The sequence below is a fragment of the Suncus etruscus genome, chromosome 1, assembly GCF_024139225.1.
Source record: "Suncus etruscus isolate mSunEtr1 chromosome 1, mSunEtr1.pri.cur, whole genome shotgun sequence".
NCBI lineage: Eukaryota > Metazoa > Chordata > Mammalia > Eulipotyphla > Soricidae > Suncus > Suncus etruscus.
The window spans coordinates 171618177-171640526 of NC_064848.1; the positions used below are offsets into that span (position 1 = coordinate 171618177).

General features: G+C 49.2%; 2 protein-coding genes across 2 annotated transcripts in view; one reads left to right on the top strand and one right to left on the bottom strand.

Moving 5' to 3' along the window:
• The window catches only part of MYO19 (myosin XIX), a 28814-nt gene extending 18961 nt beyond the window's left edge, over positions 1–9853 (top strand). Inside the window, exons 16-24 of the mRNA XM_049772773.1 lie at positions 203–355; positions 1346–1453; positions 2897–2967; positions 3315–3415; positions 5256–5422; positions 5507–5636; positions 7090–7175; positions 8349–8648; positions 9458–9853. Coding sequence (XP_049628730.1) covers positions 203–355; positions 1346–1453; positions 2897–2967; positions 3315–3415; positions 5256–5422; positions 5507–5636; positions 7090–7175; positions 8349–8648; positions 9458–9586 — 1245 coding nt within the window. The 3' untranslated portion in view covers positions 9587–9853. The remainder of the gene's footprint in view (positions 1–202; positions 356–1345; positions 1454–2896; positions 2968–3314; positions 3416–5255; positions 5423–5506; positions 5637–7089; positions 7176–8348; positions 8649–9457) is intronic.
• Positions 9854–10357: 504 nt separating this feature from the next.
• Positions 10358–16562, bottom strand: ZNHIT3 (zinc finger HIT-type containing 3). Its single transcript, XM_049772742.1, has 5 exons — positions 16455–16562; positions 16321–16352; positions 14288–14374; positions 13625–13708; positions 10358–10895 (listed from the first exon to the last, which is right to left on the bottom strand). Exons 1-5 carry the CDS (start codon positions 16538–16540, stop codon positions 10714–10716), a joined length of 471 nt encoding a protein of 156 aa, XP_049628699.1. The 5' UTR covers positions 16541–16562; the 3' UTR covers positions 10358–10713.
• Between the last annotated feature and the right edge of the window lie 5788 nt (positions 16563–22350).

Sequence of the window (22350 nt, forward strand, 5' to 3'; positions counted from 1 at the left end):
GTGTGCCCTGTTTCTCCAACCTCTCTGGAATCCAAAATTGAGTGTCAGTTTTGGAGCACAGTCTGCCCAGCTAGTTTCTAGGGTCCCAATGGTCAGCTCTTTCCTCTTGGCTCTGCACTCCCGAGAAGGCAGGCCAAGTTCAGGGAAGCCCTGGGGTGCCCTCCACACGTGCATATCTTCTACCCTTCGCCTTTCCCAACAGGATCCTGTTCCCCCTGAGCTGACCACACTCCTGCAGCAGTCCCAAGACCACCTGCTCAAAGTACTGTTTCCTGCTGACCCAGAAGAGAAGCCCCAGGAGTCTCCCTCTGGCCAGAGCAGGGCGCCAGTGTTAACAGTGGTGTCCAAGTTCAAGGTGGGTTTGAGGCAGCTGGATCCTCGACTTGGTGTTTATAGGGTGCTTTTCAATACCGGTAGTGTTTGCTGGGGAGCACTAATGAGTTAAATGGGCAATCAAAAGGCCCAGAGAGCTAATAGTCTCAGGTGTTGGACAGAGGTTCCTGTGTAACTGACATGATGGGAAATCCAGGGCCTGTGGGAGCCTTTGCCCTGGGAGTGTGGTAAGGAGCATTTGCTTCAAGTGCCCCTGATACTCACCAGTCCTGCTGGCTTTTCCAGCTGCCTGCTCAAACTCAGCCCCTCCTCCCCAGTGTTCTGTCCATTGACTCACCACTGCTCCAGACCTAGGCCAGCTTCTCCCCAGGCCTTGAGCTCCCACGCTCTCCCCTCCTTGTCACTCAGTCCCTCTCATAGAAGCCCCCACATGCATCCCAGACAGTCTGGGCATTTGGTTGTTTGGATCTCATGTCCCTGTGCTCAGGGGTCATTCCCAGTAGTGTTGCAGGACTGTGAGGTGCTGGAGATTGATCGTAGGTGTCCTGCATGCAGAGTATGGGCTCTCACTTACTGAATAGGCTCCAGACTTTCCTGCTCAGTTTCACTGAGTAAGTCCACTGAGGGGACTCACCTGATGTCTGGATGGCTCACTTGGGCCCTAGTTTTAGGCCCACACTAAAAGCCTCTGTCAGCCCAGGTACACTTGCAGTACATAGGACAGCCACTAATAATACCTACTGCTGGGGTGACTAGGTTGTGAAACACAGAAAGACCAATCAGGTGGAAGGTCATAGATCCAAAAAAAAAAAGTCATAGGTTGGGGGGGGTCAGAAGAGGAGAGTGATTTGGGCACACACGTCAATAGCATCCAGGGGTCCACTCAATAACCTGGCCTTAGGTTGGTGAGCTGCTGAGCCATGTGAAGCAGAGGAGAGCTCAGCCGCCCACTGATGTCCCTGGGTAGCCCCACTCTCTGCCCGCCTAATCATATGCACTATCCTTTCTGTAGGCATCCCTGGAACAGCTTCTACAAGTCCTTCAAAGCACCACCCCCCACTACATTCGCTGCATCAAGCCCAATAGCCAGGGTCAGGCACAGACCTTCCTGCAGGAGGAGGTAATTCCTGTGGGGGCTGTGCTGCTTACAGATGCCCAACCCCATCAGAGCTGGTCTAACATGGGGGAGTACAAGGGAAGAGGAAACCACCTGCTGAGAGACGGGGGTGTAAGGAATGTCACAGTTGGGAGAGGACAGTGAGGGGTGAGGAGCCTCCCTTGAATAGAGGCTGTAAATTCTGGGCCAAGAGCTCTGCAGGGACACAGGGAGACCCAGCCCTGACTGGATGTGGCATGTGATGTTTGCTGATAGCTACACCCCAGAACCATGTCACTGCCATGGAGACAGAGAAGCTAGGACTGGAAGGAGGCACCGGTGTTGCCATGGTGAGAGAGGTGTGGAGGGGTCCAGGCCCCAGCCCACTGCTCCAATGACAGGAGGTGTTGTGTGCAGTACACAGTCACCACATCAGGAAGGGGAGTGGCCTCAGCACATCTGCCGCATGCCCTGATAAGAGACTGAAGCTGCCCAGAAAAAAAAGGCTGTCTTGTGATTAGCTAGAGACCTGCACAGTATACCCATTTCTGCCTCGAGCTACTACTCCTTGGGGATCCTGGGGCTTTGCTGGAGAGTTCCCACAGTCAGTTGGTCAATATGGCCTTTGGGTCAAGAGTCTGTAAAGACTTTAGTTTGGATTCCAGAAGAATCTTCACAAGGTAACTGTTGAAATACATATTAATTATTGAGTCCTGGGGGCCGGAGAGAGAGCACAGCGGTAAAGCATTTGCCTTTGACACAGAAGGATGGTGGTTCGAATGCTGGCATCCCATATGGTCCCCCAAGCCTACCAGGAGCGATTTCTGAGCATAGAGCCAGAAGTATCCACAGGCAGTCAGATTTCAGGAGGCAACAATTTTATTAAGGCCCTAGACACCATGTGTGGCTTGTGTGTGTGTGTGTGTGTGTGTGTGTGTGTGTGTGTGTGTGTGTGTGTGTGTGTGTGTGGTTTTTGGGTCATACCCGGCAGTGCTCAGGGGTTATTCCTGGTTTCATGCTCAGAAATTGCTCCTGGCAGGCACGGGGGACCATATGGGACGCTGGGATTCAAACCAATGACCTTCTGCATGAAAGGCAAACGCCTTACCTCATTGCTATCTCTCTGGTCCCCCATGTGTGGCTTTTAATCTAAACCCTTTAAGCAGGCTCTCTTCAGCTGCCCTGCCATCTCAACCTGTTTCTTCTGCCTCCATCCTGCTTCTCATTGCCTCTCCTCCTCCTAACCACCCACCCCCCGCCTCTCTAACCTCTGCTACCTGCTGAGTAGATAATGATGTTCAGGAAACAGAAAGGCTTCACTGCCAGGCTCTCTACACTGAGCATAGCACCTGCCTCAGCGGCACCAGGAGCCCAGTGTCTAAGAACGACCCTTTCTAACAGGAGTGTCCCGAGACTCTCCTGATTACTCGCTGCCCACAGGGCTCACTTGTCTCCCTGATCTTGCAGGTCCTGAGCCAGCTGAAGGCCTGTGGCCTGGTGGAGACCATCCACATCAGTGCTGCTGGCTTCCCCATCCGGTGAGTAGGCTCTCTGCTCCCTGAAGGCTCTAGGGCCACTGCCTGGGGTGGCAGAGAAAAGAGGGACTTGAAGGCTGTGGGTCAGCAGGACCAGCCATGGGGTCAGGCATTTATGTGGCAGGATGGAGCCAGCTAAGGAAACCCTTTGGAAGGAGACTGATAGCCAGCCCCAAGAAGAGTGGGTCCGTTGGTGTGAGAAGACCTGTGGCAGGGCAGTGAAAAACAGTCTCCATCGGCCTCCTGCTCCTTTCAGTGGGCACACGGGCAGCACACCATTGGTGGGTGGCTGACTGGTGAGAGGGGGCCGTGCCTGGCCACAGGTAAGCCACCTCACCTTTGGGCTCTAGGGTCTCGCACCGGAACTTTGTGGAGCGGTACAAGCTGCTGAGAAGGCTCCGTCCACAACCCCCCCTCTGCCCTCAGAGCCCCTCTGATGAAGGACTCGCAGGTGAGTGCACCCTGTGCTCAACCATCAACTTGGGAACTTCCTGAGGCCACCTCAGGACTAATCAAGCACAGCCCTGCTCTTCTGGCTCCAAGTTTAGTGAGAAGACACTTCAGGAAGACAAACTGGGAAAGTTAAAGGAACTGGGAAGAGAGCTGAGAATGGGATGCTGAGTTGTTGGCAGGGAGGAGTAAATCAGGGAAGGCTGTTTTTTGTTTTTGTTTTTGGGCCACACCTAGTTGCAATTAGGAGTTTCTCCTGGCTCTGTGCTCAGAAATCACTTCTGGCAGGCTGTGGGGAGCGAATGAGAGCCTGTGGATCAAACTTAATTTGGCCTTGTGCAAGCCAAATGCCCTCCTCGCTGTGCTATTGCTCTGGTCCCATGAAGGCTTTCTTGAAGAGGTGTCTGAGGCTGGATGAGATTGGCCAGGTGAAAGGCTTTCACCAGAAAAGTGATGGAAACAGTAGCCTGCAGCCTGAAGGACTCCTGGCTTGTGCAAACAGCTGGCTTGTAAGGGTAGAGAATGGTAGTAGATGACAGTCATAGCCTAGCCAGGGAAACTGGGCAGATGATAATAGGGAAGTTTGGGGTGATGCTTTCAGCATCAAGACCACCAGGGCAGCCCTATGGGCATATCACAGGAGTAGAGAAGCTTAGAGATGTGGAGCCAGTCAGGAAATGTGTGGAAGAGACTCAAACTCAGCACACTCAATTAAACTCAACTTGGCCAGGGTCTGGAGTGATAGGATAGTATAGCAGGGCACTGTCTTACACACAGCTGATGTGAGTTCAATCCTGGCACCATATTGGAACCTTGGCATCATCAGGAGTGATTCTTGAGAATAGAGCCTTGAGTAAGCCCTGAGCACCACTGGATGTGACCCAAAAACAAGTCAGATTGGCCAGTGGGAGAGAGACTGGGGGAACTGTTGGGTCCTGCATGGTTAACTTGAACCTCAAGCTCCCAGAATCACCCTGTGAGGACCTTTGCAAAGCACTGGGAAAGTTGAATGTCAAGGTCAGAGTCAGATGTGTGACCTTTTGGGAGGTTTTTGCCTCTAAAAGATCAGAGGCTGCAGGACTAAGTGATGAGGTATGAATCAAGGGTGGGGTGCTCATGCTTGCTTGGTTGGGCCCAGCCCAATAGCATCAGTGCCTCGGCCCCTGCTTCCCTCCACTGACTAGCTGGTAGTGTTCCACTGTTTTTCCCTGTTTCGGCACTTGTATCACTTTGTCCTCCTTTCTTCCCACTTCTTTTCTCCTCTCTCCACGGTTTGCTCTACTGCTGTCTCTTGCTCAAAGTCCCTCTGGCCCCTGGGCACTTTTGATGCTGTTTCTCATCTCTGGAGTCACCTTTTGTGGCCTCTGTTTTCCAAGAGGCCTGTGAGCAGCTAAAGGTGGTCCGAGCCCTCAGGTAAAGTTCTCTGTCCAGGAGGCAGCCCCAGGGGGTGCAGGCCACCAGCCAGGGATCCAGCCTGTGGAACTGGGAACTGTTCTCCCTTTCCCCTCACAGAGGGGAGCTCAGCTGCCTGTTGGGCTCCTGTATAGTGGGGGCTCGAGGAAAGTTGACCTGGTGGTCTGAGGGTCCAGGTGGAAGAGTAGCCAAGTTCCCTTGTCCACCCTGCCCAGGGAATGCCACAGCAGTAGACTCTGCATTGTCCAAGGGCACAGCAGGGACAACTGCTGGGCCACCTCTGACTTCTCTGCAGAGAGGGAAGGAATTTAAAAGGGTCAGAGATCAGGACAGAAGAGGGACCTTTGTAGTGTTGGGGAGACAGACCCGGTTTGTTAGCACAGAGGGAGTAGAAGCGCAGGCACTGAAGGAAGCCTCTTGTCCCCCAGAATGCTCTCCACAGGTTGAGGACACCACGCTGCAGCCTCTTCTCCATGAGATCTTGTCGATTGTGCAAGTGCTAACTCAGGCCACAACTACACCCAGTGACACAGCTGAGGTCACACAGGTCCTGGTGCGCTGTGGCAGGACCAAGGTGTTCATGACTGACTCCCTGGTAAGGCTGTGGGGGTGCGGAGCAGGGCCAGACTGGGGAACTGAGAAGACACAGGAGCTCAGTGGGCCCCTTTCCATGTTCCAGCTGGAGCTTCTAGAACAGGTGCGTGCCCAGGTGCTGGAGCAGTGTGCCCGCTGCATCCAGGGCAGCTGGAGGCAGTACCGGCACCGCCAAAGGGAACGGCAGAGGTGGGCGGCCACGCTCATCCAAGCAGGTAGGAGCCGCAAGTCCCGTCTCCCTTACATACCACATTCAAGCTCTCATACAGCCCCAGTAATACCTACACAGATCCCCCTGACATCTAGCTGTGTTCTTCGACATTCTGCTGAGTCCCCTGATACCCTGTGTGCCAGCCTCAGCACAGGATGGTCCATCCCTGCTGTGTGCTGGGATTTACATTCCCAGGTCACAGTCAGGCCACTGTATATGCTATAGGTTAAAGAGAACCTGTTTCCCCTCTCCCACACCAAAGCTGCTTAATCTATCTTTTTGCCTTTGTATCAAACCTGCTTCCTAAGCTTCAGGGTAGAGTGAGTTTGAAAAGGTGAAAACCAACAGATTTGAATTTCAAAGGAAAAGACCTAGGCAGGACTCATAGCACTAGAACCACACAGCCACCTAAGTCGGTGGCCAGAGAGTACAGATCAGCTAGCAAGGTTACTTGGATTATTTTACATCAAAGGAAACACTTGGAGAGATGTAGGGGTAGGTGAGCCACACCCTGTGGTGTTTAGGGGTTACTCCCAGTCCCGTGTTTGGGCTCTTGGTGGTTGTTACTCATGGAATCATGATTGCCAAAAATGGAATTGGGGAGATGTCCCATATGCAAAACAGGCACTTAGTCTGTTGGGCTTTCCTCAGCCCAGAAAACTATTTTTAATAACTCAAACCTGGAGATGAAATTGCACATCAAGGCCAGTACCCGCTTCATGTGTTGTGTTTGTGTGAGCACAGATGCAATTCCAGGAAAACTGGATAAGGAAATATGTAGAACCATCTGGATTGGTGAGGTGGGTGGGTTTTGTCTGTCTTTTGTTTTCTAGGACTAAAATATATTAGTGTTTAACAAAAACCTGCTTTTCCTTAATATACCAAAAAGAACCTGAAAGTGCTTAAAATAGCAAGAGAATAAGAATTACACAGGGCCAGCGGATCCTCTAGCAGCCACCTGAAACAGGCAATTGAGGCTACAGGGATTCAGTGGGCTTCCTGGAAACTGGTCATCTTATTTATTTATTTGGTTTTGGGTCCACACCCAGTGATGCTCATGGGTTACTCCTAGCTATGTGCTCAGAAATTACTCCTGGCTTGGGGAAACATAAGGAACACCAGGGATTGAGCCCAGGTCTGTCCTGGGTGAGCCACGTTCGAGGCAAATGCCCTAGCGCTGTGCTATCGCTCCAGCCCTGAAACTGGTCACTTGAAGACCAGAACCATTCTTGTTTCTGCCATCCATGTCCCCCGGGTGGTCTTGGGGGTCTTAGAGTACTTCTGTGCACGCGTTGACATTTTGTTCTATGTGTTAACTTTTGTACCTACTGTATGTGATGGCACAAGGTAGCTGGCCCTGGAAAAAAGACATTTCCAACACAGGGGTGGCTGTAAAGCCTGGAATAAACCAGTCTGTGAATACTTTATTCTCTCCTGCTTCTGGACAACCCCTCTAGCCTTCCGTTCCTGGTTAACACGGAAATACATCCAGAGGCTGCACGCAGCCGCCACAGTCATCAAGCGCACCTGGCGGAAGTGGCGAGTGAGTATCTGATTCAAAGTTTTGGTGGGTGAACCATGTCTGTGGTATCGACCTGTGGCCCCTATTGGAATGCTGGCCCTGCTAGTGCACAATGGGAGGCCACCTGGTCTGTGCCTGGCATGGCTGGTGGGTAAATTGCAGGGTGACTATAAAGATTCAAAGCACCATAAGTGGGCAGGGAGATGGCTCAAAAGACTGGAACATGGGTCCGGCGAGGTGGTGCTAGAGGTAAGGTGTCTGCCTTGCAAGGGCTAACGTAGGATGGACCGTGGTTCGATCCCCCGGCATCCCATATGGTCCCCCCAAGCCAGGGGCAATTTCTGAGCATCAAATGGGTGTGGCCCACAAAACCAAAAAAAAAAAAAGACGAACACTTGTATGAATGTGGGAGCGCTGTACACTGTCCCTGGTATAACTTCCACCACCAATTGTGGCATCCCCACAAGAAATAAGTGACACAACACTAGGAATTTATTTTGAATTGTAGAACTGTATGCTTTAAGAAGGTCCATTCTATTTATTTTTGGTGTGGGGACCACATCTGGAGGTGCTCAAAGCTTAATCCTGGCTGAGCTCAGAAATCATTCCTTATGGTCTCAGGGGATCATATGGGATGCTGGGGACCAAACCTAGGTCTGCCACATGCAAGATAGATGTCCATCCCACTGTACTAAAATTCCAGCCCCAAATTTTGATAGTAGATCTTAGTAAGGTTATTGGGCATATAGATACAGCCCAGGCAATTACCTTGGTTTCCATTTTGATTGTGGGGCTACACCCAGCATTGCTTGGAGGCTGATCCTGAAACTGGAAAAATAAGCAGGAGACCATGTGTGCCAGGGACTAAACACAGGGCTGAGGGTCCTCAGGTACGACCATTATTCCTGCTCTGTGCTCAGAAGTGACTCTTGGCTATGCTCAGGGAACCATACGTGGTGTCAGGATTGAACCAGTGTCAGTTTCATTTAACCCAAAGTGTCTTAACCTTTATACTGTCTGCTTTCCTTGCCTTGGTTTATATATATATATATATATATACATATACAGTTCTGCTGCAGGAAGCCAATATGGCAGAGGGTATCCATTCACATAGCAAGCACCTTACCTGCATACTTTTGCTTTAACCCCATAAGCTAACAAATTGGAGGTGCTTAAGTGGTATTCTCTTTTAAGGTCCAGATGGCCTTCCTGGCTTCTGAACTGGATGGTGTGGAAGAAAAACACTCGTCTCCAGCTCCCTGTTCGCAGGACTCCTTCCCACTGCCCAAGAACTACCCCAAACACTGGAGAGCAATCATCCGCCTGTGGCCCCTGGGACTAGTCCTGGTCAATGCAGCTGGGGGCATCCGAGGCTTTCAGAGGGAACTGGTGGTCTGGGCCTGCCTCCAGCTCCCCCTGGCTGACACCAAAAGCTCCCCTGTCCAGAGAGTCCAGGAACAGGGCGGGATCACATCCATCCGTGCACTGCCACAGGTGAGCACATGGGAGCAAAGAGTTTGAAGGACCCACAGCAGGAGCAGGAGTGAGGCGGGGCTAGGAAACCCACCTACTCATCGAGTGACCTCGGGATCAGACTTCCCATCAGCACAACTAGGTATTCCCAGCATTTTCCCATTTGGAGGGGTAGAAGGCTGGCCACACACCGCCATGCCCAGGGCCTATTTCTGGCTCCTCTAACATTTCTAAATCTCTTACATATTCTAGCAGAACCTCCAAAGAGTCTCCTCTGATTTGTCCTCCTTTCAAACACTTTGGTCCTTGACCACAGCCTACAGGTAGAACACCACATCTTCCTTAGGTCACTGTACTAGACCTCGCCTTTTCTAGCTGAAGAAATGCCAGCCTGGTGGGTGAGAGGTCATGGTGCTCTGCTGTGTTTTCATCTGAGCAACCAGTCGGGCACCAGACAAAAGGAGCTAAATAAAGCTTGACCTGTTACAGTGAGGAGTGGAGGAGAGACACGGTTTCCTTGCATGAGGCCATGGGCTGGTGTGTAACCTGAGTAAATCTGTGACTACACACAGGCCAACAGCTTGTAAACAAGAGAGTCATTGTCAAAGCTCTGTGCTCAGATGTTGCAGGAATGTGGCAGGTGATACTCCTGTGTAGCCTGTTGACAGGGGGCACTCCTGCCTTGTTTCCTCACCTCTACAAAACTGATGTGAACTTCTATAAAGAACAAAGAGTTTCCTCAGTCCCGCTCCTGCTGTGCTTCATTCCCAAACACATGTCAGATCCCTGCTGTGTGAGCCATAGCTAACCTGCTTCCTCTCTCCTCCCAGGGTTCAATCAAGTTTCATTGCAAACGGTCTCCACTGCACTACGCTGACATCTGCCCTGACCCTTCGCCCGACAATGTTGCTGGCTTTAATCAGATCCTGCTGGAAAGACAGAGACTGGGCCACGTGTGAGAGCTTCTCACCTTCCACCCTCGCCTGGCTGGGTGATCCTTAGGGCCTTTGTTCCTACCAGGCCTTCCCTGCCAGCTGCCTTGCCAAAGACACTGAATCAACACATAGCTGCCAAGTGGCTCCCACAGTGGCTCCAAGCATGTGTGAGAGCTGCAGCACTTGTCTGCAGAGCCACACCCGGGCTCCTGGGCTGCGGCCTACACTTCGAACAAGCCAAGATGAAGAAACCGCAGGTTGAAGGCCAGGGAGAGAACTCAGAGGGCTGGTGCACTTCCGCAGCTCGGGTTATAAGGCCCCAAACACCTGCCAGGGGTGAGCACCCCCAAAATAAAAACCTCAGGGTGACTTAGAACTTCATTTTCCTACCTTCAGAGATGGAACCCAAAGAGGACCAAGTCTGTTCATACCAGTGGGACTGCCCACCACACCAACAGTACAGGCAAAATTGGGTACACCTTGGGGGCTGGAGAAATTCTGCATCTCGTTCCTTCAAAAGGAACCAAAATCTTACTATTTAATTTAATATATATTTTGTTTTTTTGGGCCACACTCGTTTGATGGTCAGGGGTCACTCCTGGCTAAGCACTCAGAAATTGCCCCTGGCTTGGGGGAACCATATGGGACACCGGGAGATCGAACCGCGGTCGATCTTTGGCTAGTACTTGCAAGGCGCTTACCTTACCTCTAGCGCCACCTCGCCGGCCCCAATATATTTTATTTAATGTAATATCAAGCAATTCCTAGATCACGAACCAAGGATGACAGACAACATATGGTCAGAACAACCATATCTTGATTTTATTTAGTAACACTAAGTTTTAATTCAAACGGAGTAAAAAACTTATGTATGCCTATCTTTACTGTACCAAAAATAAACTATTTACAAGCAACCATTGAAATGTCAGATTTTCTATTTACAAAGGTTTGCTGCCTCCTATATCCTTCCTCTCTGAAACATAAGCCCAAAGTGCTGGGTGAAGTCTGACCTCCCCTTCTCAGCCAAGATGTGTATGTGTTCTGGGGAGTCCCTGGACTTGCCCAGGGTCCCACCACTAGCTGATCTGGGGGCAGGGGGGCACAGAGGTCTGTATGTCCAGCGTGTGTTTATACAAGTAGCTCCATTTATCTCACAGATCTTCACCCCTGGACGGCTCCACCACCCTCAGGCAGCAGTCTGCGAACTCCACAAACAAGGGCTCCTGCATGCAGGCTTTCATGAGCTCCGCCTTGTTGTCTGCCTGATCCAGGCTGACCATGAGCTGTCTGAGGTGTGGATTCTGTAGTAAGGTCTTTAATGCTGCAGACTCCTCTAAGGAATTAGCAACAGAAAAAAAGAAATTAAAATGAAGACAGCTGAGTACTTTGCACCTTCATAAACTTAACCTTATTTGTATGCGTGTTGAAGATCTCATATTTGCAAAGCATGCACTACTTGACTGTTAAGCTACAATCCCAAACCTTTGTTGTCTTTTTGGGGGGATTGAGAGGTTGTGCCACATCTATTGGTAGTGAGGGGGGATGTTCTGGAAGTGTTCAAGAAAACATGTGCCAGGGATTGAACCTGAACTTCCCAAAAACAAAGCATATGGGCCGGAGTGGTAGGTTATTTGCCTTGCATAGAGCTGACCCAGGATGGATGCAGGTTCAATCCCTGGCATCCCATATGACCCCCCGAGCCAGGAGTGATTTCTTCCTGTGGGGGGGGGGAAGAATGGGGCTGGAGTGATAGCACAGTGGTAGGGCGTTTGCCTTGCAGGTGGCTGACCTAGGACAGATCTGGATTCGATCCCCGGCATCCCATATGGTTCCCCAAGCCAGGAGTGATTTCTGAGTGCATAGCCAGGAGTAACCCCAAGTGTCACCAGGTGTGGCTCAAACCTCCACCCCCCAAAAAAAACCCAAAGCATGTATTGTAGTTTTATTTCTCTGCTCTGCCCCAGCACCACCAATTATTTTTTTTTTTTTTTTTTTTTTTGGTTTTTGGGTCACACCCAGCGGCTCTCAGCTCAGGGGTACTCCTGGCTCTGTGCTCAGAAATTGCTCCTGGCAGGCTTGGGGGACCACATGCTGGGATTTGAACTGCCATCTATCCTGTGTTGGTTGCATGCAAGACAAACGCCTTACTGCTGTGCTATTGCTCCAGCCCCACCAATGATTCTTTAAACTCAAAAATTAACCCCAAAGTTTACCTAAATAACAGATTAGCATAGTAATTATTTTCCATTTAAATGCTTTCACATTCTCTTTCTTAGCATCTTCATATATACTTTATCTGGAGCCAAAGTGATAGCACAGTGGTAGGGCTTTTACCTTGCATGTGGCCGACCTAGGATGGACCCTGGTTCAATTGCTGCATCCCATGTAGTCCCCTAAGCCTGCCAGGAGCGATTTCTGAATGCAGAACCTGAGTGCTGCCAGGTATGTCTCCCCTCCACCCCCCTGCAAAAAAAAAAAAAAAAAAAAAAAAAACACTTTATGCCACTGAAGCTAAAGCACTGTTTTTTGTTTTTACCAGTCAGATACAGAAATCAAAAGCATTAAGATGTTGGTATTTTATTTCTGTGCCAGCCTGACGATTCTCAATTGTGAACACAGTTACTTTTAATACTCTATAGGATGTTTAAGGAAGCAACCCAATCCAGCATGAAGGACTTGGCACTAACACCGTGTGACACTTTGCAATTTCTTTTTTTTTTTTTTTGAGAGGGGCACACCCTTTGGCATTCAAGAGTTACTCTTGGCAGATTCAGGGGCCCTAACAAAATGCCAGGGATACAACAACCAGGTCAGCCGCGTGAAAGACAAACACCATACCCGCTGTGTTATCACTCCAGCCCCAACACTTTGGAATTTCTAAGCTTGTCCACACCCATCCCCAGCTCAGCTCTAACCTCAGTCTAACTAATTGCTACCATGGGGTGAGACAAAGCAGCACCTGTGAAACGGGAATGAAAATAACAGCCTTTCCTCAACTACAGAATAACTGTAAAGGCTAACTAAGCAAAAATGCTGAGCACTAATGCCCCCTCCCTCTAAAATGCAAACCCTGAATTACCCAGCCTGTTCTAATGGCTGGAGTGGAGACTGGAACTGTGGGGATAAGTGTGTATCTGAGCCTAGAGAGATAGTACAGTGGGTAGAGGACTTGCCTCACATGCAGCTAACCCAGGTTCAATCCCCAGAACCCCATACGGTCCCTATATATCACCAGGAGTGACCCCTAAGTGTAGACCTGGGCACAACCAAATGTGGGCAAAAAATTATAAATAAAAATTAATAAACTGAAAAAGAATTACATGAAAACTGCTGAGTGAAAAATTAGTTGCTGAAAATGTTTAATTCTGAAAGACAAACAGGTCAAGAAAAATTTAGCAGAGGAAAAGGAAACTTGAGCTCACCTTGAAAGAGGAGAATATTACTAACCCACAGAACCAATAGGATTCTAGGACTAGGAGGCAGGCTGGGATCTGAGAAATCTGTATGTTTACAGAACCCTGTGGCTGGAGGAAGAATTCCATATGCCAGTGAAAGTAGTACCATAATTAGTAACTTAAAGAAGCCAGGGGCCAGGTGTAGGAGAAAAGAGCCTGCTAGAATACCTATTTTTGTTTGTTTTCAGGCCATTCCCAGTGGTGTTCAGGACTTACTCCTAGCTCCATGCTCTGGGGTCACTCTTGGCAGGGTTCAGGAGACCATATGGAATGTCAGGATGGAATCCGAGTCAGCCATATGTAAGTCAAGCTCCTTGCTATATTCTCTGGCCCTGAGAGAACACCTACTCTGCATGCTGGAGACACTGGTTCAATTCCTGGCACTGTCAGAATCCTTGAGCATTGAGCAGGAGTTATTATTTGAGCCCCAAAGTGTGGTCAAAACATAAAACAAAAACCAGGGACCAAGAAGTAGCTCAGTGACAGCCTGTAGGCTTTGCATGTATGAGGCCCTGGGTTCAACCACTAGCACCTCCCCCCAAATAAATCACAATTAAAATAATCTCAGTATAAGCAAACAAAGTAAACAAGCACAACACAAACTTACCTAAATTTTTTAAACTCTGCAAAGAAACTCTGTCCTCTTCCTCATCACTATTGAGAAAATCAGCTATAGAATCGTCACTGTCATCTAAGAAACAGAGTAAATCAACTTACTGAGAAAAACTCAGGCGACAGACTACCCCAATAAACAAACAAAAATGTATATAACACACCAGACAGCAACAGGAATCTATAAATAGGTTCAGACAAACTCTGGGCTCTGAAAATCCATGAGCCCTGCCAAAAAGCAGATGCTTCTCAAAAGTCGTGCTTTTATAGTGAGCTCAGGACCTCTGGCGAGGTAAGGCTTGGTGCAGGACACCAGGCAATATTAAAGGTTGATCACTGGTTGGAGTAACAGCCCATTCCCATCACACAGAGAAGCCCCAGCAGCAGTTATGGGGCTGAGGCCAAAGGCGGGCCTGGCAGGACCAGCAGAAAAAGACCCAAAGCCCTGACTGATAAAGCACCCACCTCCCAACTCAAACCCCATTAATGGCCTTTCCTGCCTCTATCCCCTGCCTATAGGAGCCTTTAGACTCTGGGCTAAGGAAGCTGGCACCCTGATGATGCAAGCTTTTTTGCTCCCAGCCTAGGCCTCACCTTCTCTTCTAATTCAACTCTCTAGCCACCCTTTCATGGCTTCATCTAGAATCAATCAACTCACCTTCACTTCCCCCTGGCTTTCTTATTATTGCAGGAACAGCTGGTCTGATTTTCCTCTCTGTGGGACAGGCTTTAGAGTTGCATTTCTCTGAAACAGATACAAATTCAGTGAGCTGAACAGCACCACTTCAAGGACAAGGCTGCAGCTCCCCATCCTGCCAACAACTAGTTCAAAAGAGCCCAGGCGTGGGGGGGTGGTGAGGTTCAGAGATGGATGGAGGGCCGGAGAGATAGCGTGGAGGTAGGGCATTTGCCTTGCATGAAGAAAGACAGTGATTCAAATCCCAGTATCCCATATGGTCTCCCGAGCCTGCCAGGAGTGATTTCTGTGCGTAGAGCCAGGAGTGGCCCCTGAGCGCTGCTGGGTGTGACCCAAAAAGCCAAAATAAAATAAAATAAAAAATAGAGATGGATGGCAATAAAAATGAGAGATCATTAGGGCCAGAGGACTAGTATCGTGGGCAGGGCGCTTGCTTTGCACATGGCCATTCTAGGTTCTATCTCAACACTACATATGGTTCCTTCAAGCTTATGTGGTAGGAACATATGTGATCCTGGCTCTATCAGAAGTGATCTCTGAGCACAAAGCCCAGAGTAAGCTGTGAGCACCACCAAGTATTACCCAAAACAAAACAAAACAAACAAAAAGCACAAGAGATCTGGGAAAGAGTTCATAAGGACACAGAAAGGGACCATGTTAAAGAAAAGCCAAAATTGAAAAGCTCAAAGGCCAGGAGGCAGAAAGGGACTAAAGCAAGAAAGTCACTTCCTTGTACCCAACCAATCCAGTGTTTTTTGTTTTCTTTTCTTTTCTTTTCTTTTGGTTTTTGGGCCACACCAGGCGGTGCTCAGGGGTTACTCCTGGCTGTCTGCTCAGAAATAGCTCCTGGCAGGCACGGGGGACTGAACCAACCACCTGGTCCTGGATCGGCTGCTTGCAAGGCAAACACCGCTGTGCTATCTCTCCGGGCCCCCAATCCAGATTTTATCCCCAGTTTACGAAGTGGCACCAAGGCCCTCACCAGGAGTGACCCCTTAGCAGAGTCAGGAGTAAACCCTGAACACTGCCAGTTACGGCCCAAAATCAAACAAGAAGAAAAAATAAAAAAACACCAAAAGTAAAATAAAAAGCCAAAGGTACTTCCGTTAAAGTAACCAGATTTACTTCACTATTTAGACTGAGTCTAAATTAGAGTGGAAGGTCTTTATGCCGCTGCACTTTAAGTCAAGTTTAACACCACACAAATCAGTAAGCCAGAACCCGGAGAGCCAGAATGGGGGGAGCTGGAGGAGATTGCCCGAAACCTTCCCCAAATCTGAGAAATGCTGGGGTTCTCCGGATGCTTTTCCCACCTTCACTAGCAATACAGACCTGTCTCTTTGTCAGTGGAGCCCCCACCTGGCTTCGCTAAGCTGCTTCAGATTGCAGATTCTTTTGAGACCGAAGGGTCTGAAAAGAAACCTGCATTCATTTGCAAAAGCAAAAGCCCTAACTCTGGACTGCAAAACTGCCCTAACACTAGCAAGGCATTCTTTTCTTTTCTTTGGCTTTGTTTTTGGGTTGCCATCTGGCAGTGCTCAGGGGTTACTCCTAGTTCTGCAATCAGGAATCACACTCGAAGGTGCTCTGGGAACCACACAGGATGCCGGAGATCGAACCCGGGTCAGCAGCATGCCAGGCAAGCACCCTTAATCCGCTGTACTATCTTTCCAACCCCAAGATATTACTTAAGAGAAAAACACTATATTCTTGTTAACCACAGCCGGTGCAGAGTTTGTCCAAAGAAGGAGGCTGAGTCACAACGCTAAGGAAGCAAAAATGATCTAGAACCCCTCATGAAAGAAAACATCGGACTGTGTCCAAAGGGGCGGCTAGAAGGCCAAATTAAAGGCGATGGGCCTGGGCAGCTCCAAAACCCCGGAGAGGCATTCCTAGGGAGGCCCGCGGGGGCCAAGATGCGGGGCGGCCGCAGGGTTGTCCTGTCCTGCACGCGGCGGTGGACTGAGGGCCACGGTGGGGCGGCGGAGGCTCACCCTTGTGCTCCCCGAAGCAGGGCACGGAGCAGCTGAAACGAGAGGCCGAAGGAGGCACCGTCAGGACCCCATCGCGCCGCCCGCCCGCCCCACCTCCCGCACCCCTAAACCCGCGGCCTCCGCCCAGCACTCACTAGGGCATGCGGCAGCTCGGACAGCGGTATTTGGGTTTCTCCAGGCAGACCACGCAGACGGCAGTGCTGCTCTTGAGCGATGCCATGGCGGTCTGTCTGTCCGTCCGTCCGCCGTCTGCCTGTTTCACCCCTCTCCGGCTGCGCACACGACCCACGTGCACGCCTACTTCCGCTTCCTGCCCCAGAGCCAATCAGCGCGCAGCATTCGGAGACAGGCCAAAGCAATGGAGTTCAATCCTTCTAACTCTGCCAGGCTCGATAAGTCGAAAGCCGATGCACTCGATATACACACTCTCCTCGCCAAGGTTTTTTTTTTTTTTTTTTTTTTTTTAACCCCGTTAGGTCACGAAGTCCATGAACTTGTTCTGGAGGCCACTTCCAGTTCCTGAGCAAGCAAGCATACGGCTCAGAACAAGTCATCGTCACTCACTCTCCAGGTCTGTTGTCCCATAGATGAAATGAATATGTGGGCCTATGAGTCACTTCACTTTCCTTGGTACTTTCTAAACGTTGCAAGAGCATGATGTTCTCTCAGGCCGTCTCAAGTTCTTCTCTCTAGCAAATGAACGAACAGTCCAGACACTGACCGTGAGAAAAGGACTAGATCAAGTCGCACACGGTAATCTGTCCTTACCAGCCTCAATCTTGTTGTTATTTTATTTGGAGGTTTGGAACCACCAGGTGGTGCTCAGGGCTTATTTTTGACTCTGCTCAGAAATCACTCCTGGTGTTGCTCTGGGCATGGAGAGGATCAAATTGTAGCCAGCTGCATGCGAGGCAAGTGCTTTAATTAACCCTCTACTATGGTCTCCAGTGCAACCCTTAGCCTTGTTTCTCTAAGGCAGATGTCCTCAAATTACAGCCACATGCAGCCTCCCAAGAACATTTAACTGGCCCACCAGGCTTTTTTCTTTTCTTTTCTTTTTCTTTATTTTTTTCGCCTCGCTGCCTGTCTTGCTTAGCAGCCTACTCTCAAGGCATTCCCACAATGCACATGAGTGGGATGTGCACTGAACTCTCTGACTCCCTTCCTCCTCTCTGTCTCTCGATTCCTTTCAGTCTTGGGCAGGGGTCCTCAAACTATAGCCCACCAAAGTCCATGGTTCATATGTAGGAGCCTTAGATTCAGTCCTCTTGGGCTGGGGTCCTCAAACTATAGCCCACCAAAAGCAGGCCCAAACTCTCCATTGAAATATTGGTAACTTTGTTGGCTTAGCTTTACTTGTTCTTCGTTTTATTTCTTTTGGTTTTTGTTGTTGTTGTTTTTGTTTTAAGGCCACATCCAGTGACACTCAGAGGTTACTCCTGGCTATGCACTCGGAAATCGCTCCTGTCTTGGGGGACCATATGGGACACAGCGGGATGAACCACAGTCAGTCCTGGGTCAGCCACCTGCAAGGCAAACGCCTTACCGCTGTGCCACCACTCCAGCCCTTTGTTCTTCATTTTATTTCGTTTATTTATTTATTTATTTATTTATTTATTTATTTATTTATTTTGGTTTTTAGGTCACACCTGGCCGTGCTCAGGGGTTACTCTTGGCTCTACGTTTAGAAATCGCCCCTGGCAGGCACGGGGGCCATTTGGGATGCTGGGATTCGAACCACTGTTCTTCTGCATGTAAGGCAAATGCCTTACCTCCATGCTATTTCTCTAGCCCCCTGTTCTTCATTTTAAATACTGTATTTCTGTATTTATTCCTTTTTTCTTTTACTTCAAAATAATATATGTTCAGGGTGTATAAGATTTTTTTTTTTTTTGGTTTTTGGGTTACACCCGGCATAAGATTTTTTTGTTGTTATTGTTTGGCTTTTTTGGGTCACGCCCGGCAGTGCTCAGGGGTTACTCCTGGCTCTCTGCTCAGAAATTGCGCCTGAAAACCTCTTAAACTTTTGATGTTAACTTAAACTAATATGTATGTGCATGAATATATAAAAAGACTATGCCTTCAAAGTTAAGGAGTCACATAAATCTCATGGCTTTAGGTTGCTATGTGTACTGCCAAGAAATGTTATAATGTCCTACAATCTGGGGACTTGTGGACAAAGTAATTGTACATGGGTTCTGCCTGATTTTTCTTAATGTTTTTTTGACTGTAGGTTCAATATTTAGGCGTCAGCAAGGGGATTTCTTCTGAGAACTCTGTTTATGGGCGATTGTTCTTTCACTGTAACTTTACCTTGTCCTCTTTGCATCATTGTTCTCATAATTAAAAATTAAAAATTAAAAAAAAAAAGAAATCGCGCCTGGCAGGCACAGGCACAGGGAACCATATGGGATGCCGGGATTTGAACCACCATCCTTCTGCATGCAAGGCAAGTGCCTTACCTCCATGCTATCTCTCCGGCCCCAGCATAAGTTTTTTTTTTTTTTTTTTTTTTTTTTTTGGTTTTTGGGCCACACCCGGCGGTGCTCAGGGTTACTCCTGGCTGTCTGCTCAGAAATAGCTCCTGGCAGGCACGGGGGACCATATGGGACACCGGGATTCGAACCAACTACCTTTGGTCCTGGATGGGCTGCTTGCAAGGCAAACACCTCTGTGCTATCTCTTCGGGCCCAGCATAAGATTTTTTAATAGTCTTTTTTTTTTTTAGGGGTTTTGGGTTTTTGGGTCACACACAGCAGCACTCAGGAGCTACTCCTGGCTCTCTGCTCAGAAATTGCCCCCGGCAGGCTCAGGGGACGATATGGGATGCCGGAATTCGAATCACCATCCTTCTGCATGCAAGGCAAATGCCTTACCTCCATGCTATCTCTCTAGCCCCCTGTTCTTCATTTTAAATACTGTATTTATTCCTTTTTTCTTTTACTTCAAAATAATATATGTTCAGGGTGTATAAGATTTTTTTTTTTTTTTTGGTTTTTGGGTTACACCTGGCATAAGATTTTTTGTTTGTTTGTTTGGCTTTTTTGGGTCATGCCCGGCAGTGCTCAGGGGTTACTCCTGGCTCTCTGCTCAGAAATTGCGCCTGGCAGGCACAGGGAACCATATGGGATTCCGGGATTTGAACCACCATCCTTGTGCATGCATGGCAGCACTCAGGGGCTACTTCTGGCTCTATGCTCAGAAATTGCCCCTGGCAGGCTCAGGGGACCATATGGATGCCGGGATTCGAATCACTGTCCTTCTGCATGCAAGGCAAACATCTTACCTTCATGCTATCTCTCAGGCCCCTTTAATATTTTTTTAACTATAGTTCAGCCCTTTGAACACTCTGAGGGACATTGAACTTACCCCTTGTTTAAGAAGTTTGAGGACCCCTGCTCTAAGGAATTAAAATGAAATGTGTGTGTATGTATATGTGTGTGTGTGTGTGTGTGTGTGTGTGTGTCTGAAGTTTACTCACCTCGTTATTCACTGAGCTCCAACATAGGCCCGGAAGTATCCAGTATTAACGAGGATACTGGGAGCTTGAATTAGAGCAGGACAGGAAAGAAGGGACAGAGTCTCAGAGAAAGCCTTCTGCAAAATCTAATCTTCACTTAAAGGCCCCTTCGCGTGTGCCTTTTTCAGTTGGCACCTGCTCAAGCAGCCTTATCCTGGTTCTGGCCCTGGTGGAGCTCTCCAGCAGGAGAACAGCCTAGTTATCACTGGCCCCAGTCCAGTGGGCCAGACCTCATGAGTTTAAAGGAGTGAACCATGATGGGCTTTCAGCACCACCTCCCACTTGGGGAATAATAAAAATGACATTTATTAGAAGCCATGGCCTTCCTCTGCCCCTGAACTTCACCCAGCCTACTGGGCTTGTGCCATCCTGGGAAAATGAGTCACTGTCAATCCCAAGTTCCTCTTCTCTTCAGTCCCTGGGATCCCACTTTCATAAAAGCCCTCACACTACTGTCATCATATTGTGGTAGATGAATCTGCTACAGCCAAGACAGCAGTTAAGTATTGGCTCATACCTGCTCTTTCTGTGACTGGGCACAATCAGTTACCCACTCTGAACTCACTCCCTTACTAAGTGAATGCTCTGGTCTGCCTTCTTGAGCTGTAGGGAGATGACAGGAGACCAAGTATAAATAGGTTTGTCTCCTGAGGCACCCCAAAGAGTTATTTATATGATATTCAGAGTCTGTAAATCTCCCTCAGAGCCAGTGTGCTGCAGCTTAGATCCCTGTAAAAGGGTTCTGCCCTCTATTTTTTTGTTAGTTTGTTTTTTGGGGTCACACCTGGCAGCACTCAGGGGTTACTCCTGATTCTGTGCTCAGAAATCGCTCCTGGCAGGCTAGGGGGACCATATGGGATGCCAGGAATCAAACCACAGTCATTCCTGGATACAGTGTGCAAGGCAAACACCCCACAGCTGTGCTAACTCTCCAGCACAGAGCTCTGCCGGCTCTGGGGGTAACCTCAGGCAGTGAGGAGGGATTGTCCCCACTTCGGCTTTACCAGGCTGTTCCAAGATTATACCTTTGACTCTGGTTGCATTCCTGGCCCTACCCTTGCCTCCAGCTGCCAACCAGAAACCAGCCAGAATTTGAGATGCATTCACATTCATCCTAGGACTCATAATGTGCCACATTCCTTGGACCTCCATCACAGTCTTGAACCATAATGACCTAGAAAGTCCTGGGTCACCTGAGAGGGTCAGAAACACTAACATTTTGCCCAGGATAAACCAGAAATTCACTAATTTCCAGGCCAGAAAGAGAACTCAGAGGGTTGGCACATGTGCTTAACATGTGGGAGATCCTGGTTTGATCCACCCAGTCCCCTTAGTAAGCCCTCTCCACCCACCCACAAAAAAAGAAAAAGAAAAGAATGAAATTACGGGGCCGGGCAGTGGCGCTAGAGGTAAGGTGCCTGCCTTGCCTGCGCTAGCCTTGGATGGACCTCGGTTCGATCCCCCGGTGTCCCATATGGTCCCCCAAGCCAGGAGCGACTTCTGAGTGCATAGCCAGGAGTAACCCCTGAGCATCACCGGGTGTGGCCCAAAAACCAAAAAAAAAAACAAGAATGAAATTACCCACTTTGGACATCACCACTACCTAGCACAGACTTTCTCTGAGTCCTGTTCAGAGACTAAAGTAATGAAGAGTATAAGATTTTCAGGGTTGTTGTTGTTTTTTTGGTTTTTTTGGGGGGGATTTTGGGTTTTAACCCCATACCACCCATTCATGTGCCACATGAATCTAGGCACAGAGATGAGCTCCAGCAAGATGAAAGTTCCTAGAAGGGCCTTGGTAGGCACCTCCCACAGTAAAGGTACCTACCTGTTCTACTCTATGTGACAACAACTCCCTGGCTCAGTTTCCATAGAGAGTCACCCACTCCAGATCATTGGGCCAGGCAGCTGGTGAGGGTGCACCAACAAGAGGAAGGAAATGGTCCAGTTCCTCAGAGCTTTATTTGGACAGCCACAGAGTCAAAGTGACCACGTTGCATCTATTCCCTCCTGGACACCCCTATCTGTTTATCCCAGCAGCTCATTTATCTCAGCAGCCTAAGGCTTGACCTGGAGACAAGGTAACTCTAGAGGCCTCGCAGCCTAATCCTAACCCACAGTTTTCAGAGCTGTACCTTGGAGGCTTCCGGGCCCGGCACCTATTATCGCCAGAGGGCGCTCCAGGCCCATATTGGTCCTTATAGTTCAAGCAGGATTAGGACACGTGGAGCCCAAGTGGGTCCAAAAGGCCAGACTGTCCCAAGAAGGCAGGTAAGAACAAATCTCAGGTTGGAGAGATCACTCAATGGGCTGAGTACATGCATTGCCTGTAGGAGAACAGCCTTTGATCCTCAGCACTGCATGGTCCCTCAGCCCTGGTAGGAGGGTCTGGAGTAGCCCCTGAGCCCTCCCCTGTGACTCCTGCTCTCCACCACCCCTCAAAGCCTAAATGAGTAAGTCCCAGTGCTAGCCCGCACCTTGAACTTCCTAAACTTCTGCCAAGCAGCAGG

Excerpts from the sequence above, each read along its gene's own strand:
- ZNHIT3 (XM_049772742.1), bottom strand. The coding sequence starts at position 16,540 with ATGGCATCGCTCAAGAGCAGCACTGCCGTCTGCGTGGTCTGCCTGGAG. Across the intron at positions 14,375-16,320 it reads CTGCTTCGGGGAGCACAAGG|AGAAATGCAACTCTAAAGCC; the intron begins GTGAGCCTCCGC and ends TATCTGTTTCAG. Across the intron at positions 13,709-14,287 it reads AAAGCCAGGGGGAAGTGAAG|ATGACAGTGACGATTCTATA; the intron begins GTGAGTTGATTG and ends TCTGTTTCTTAG.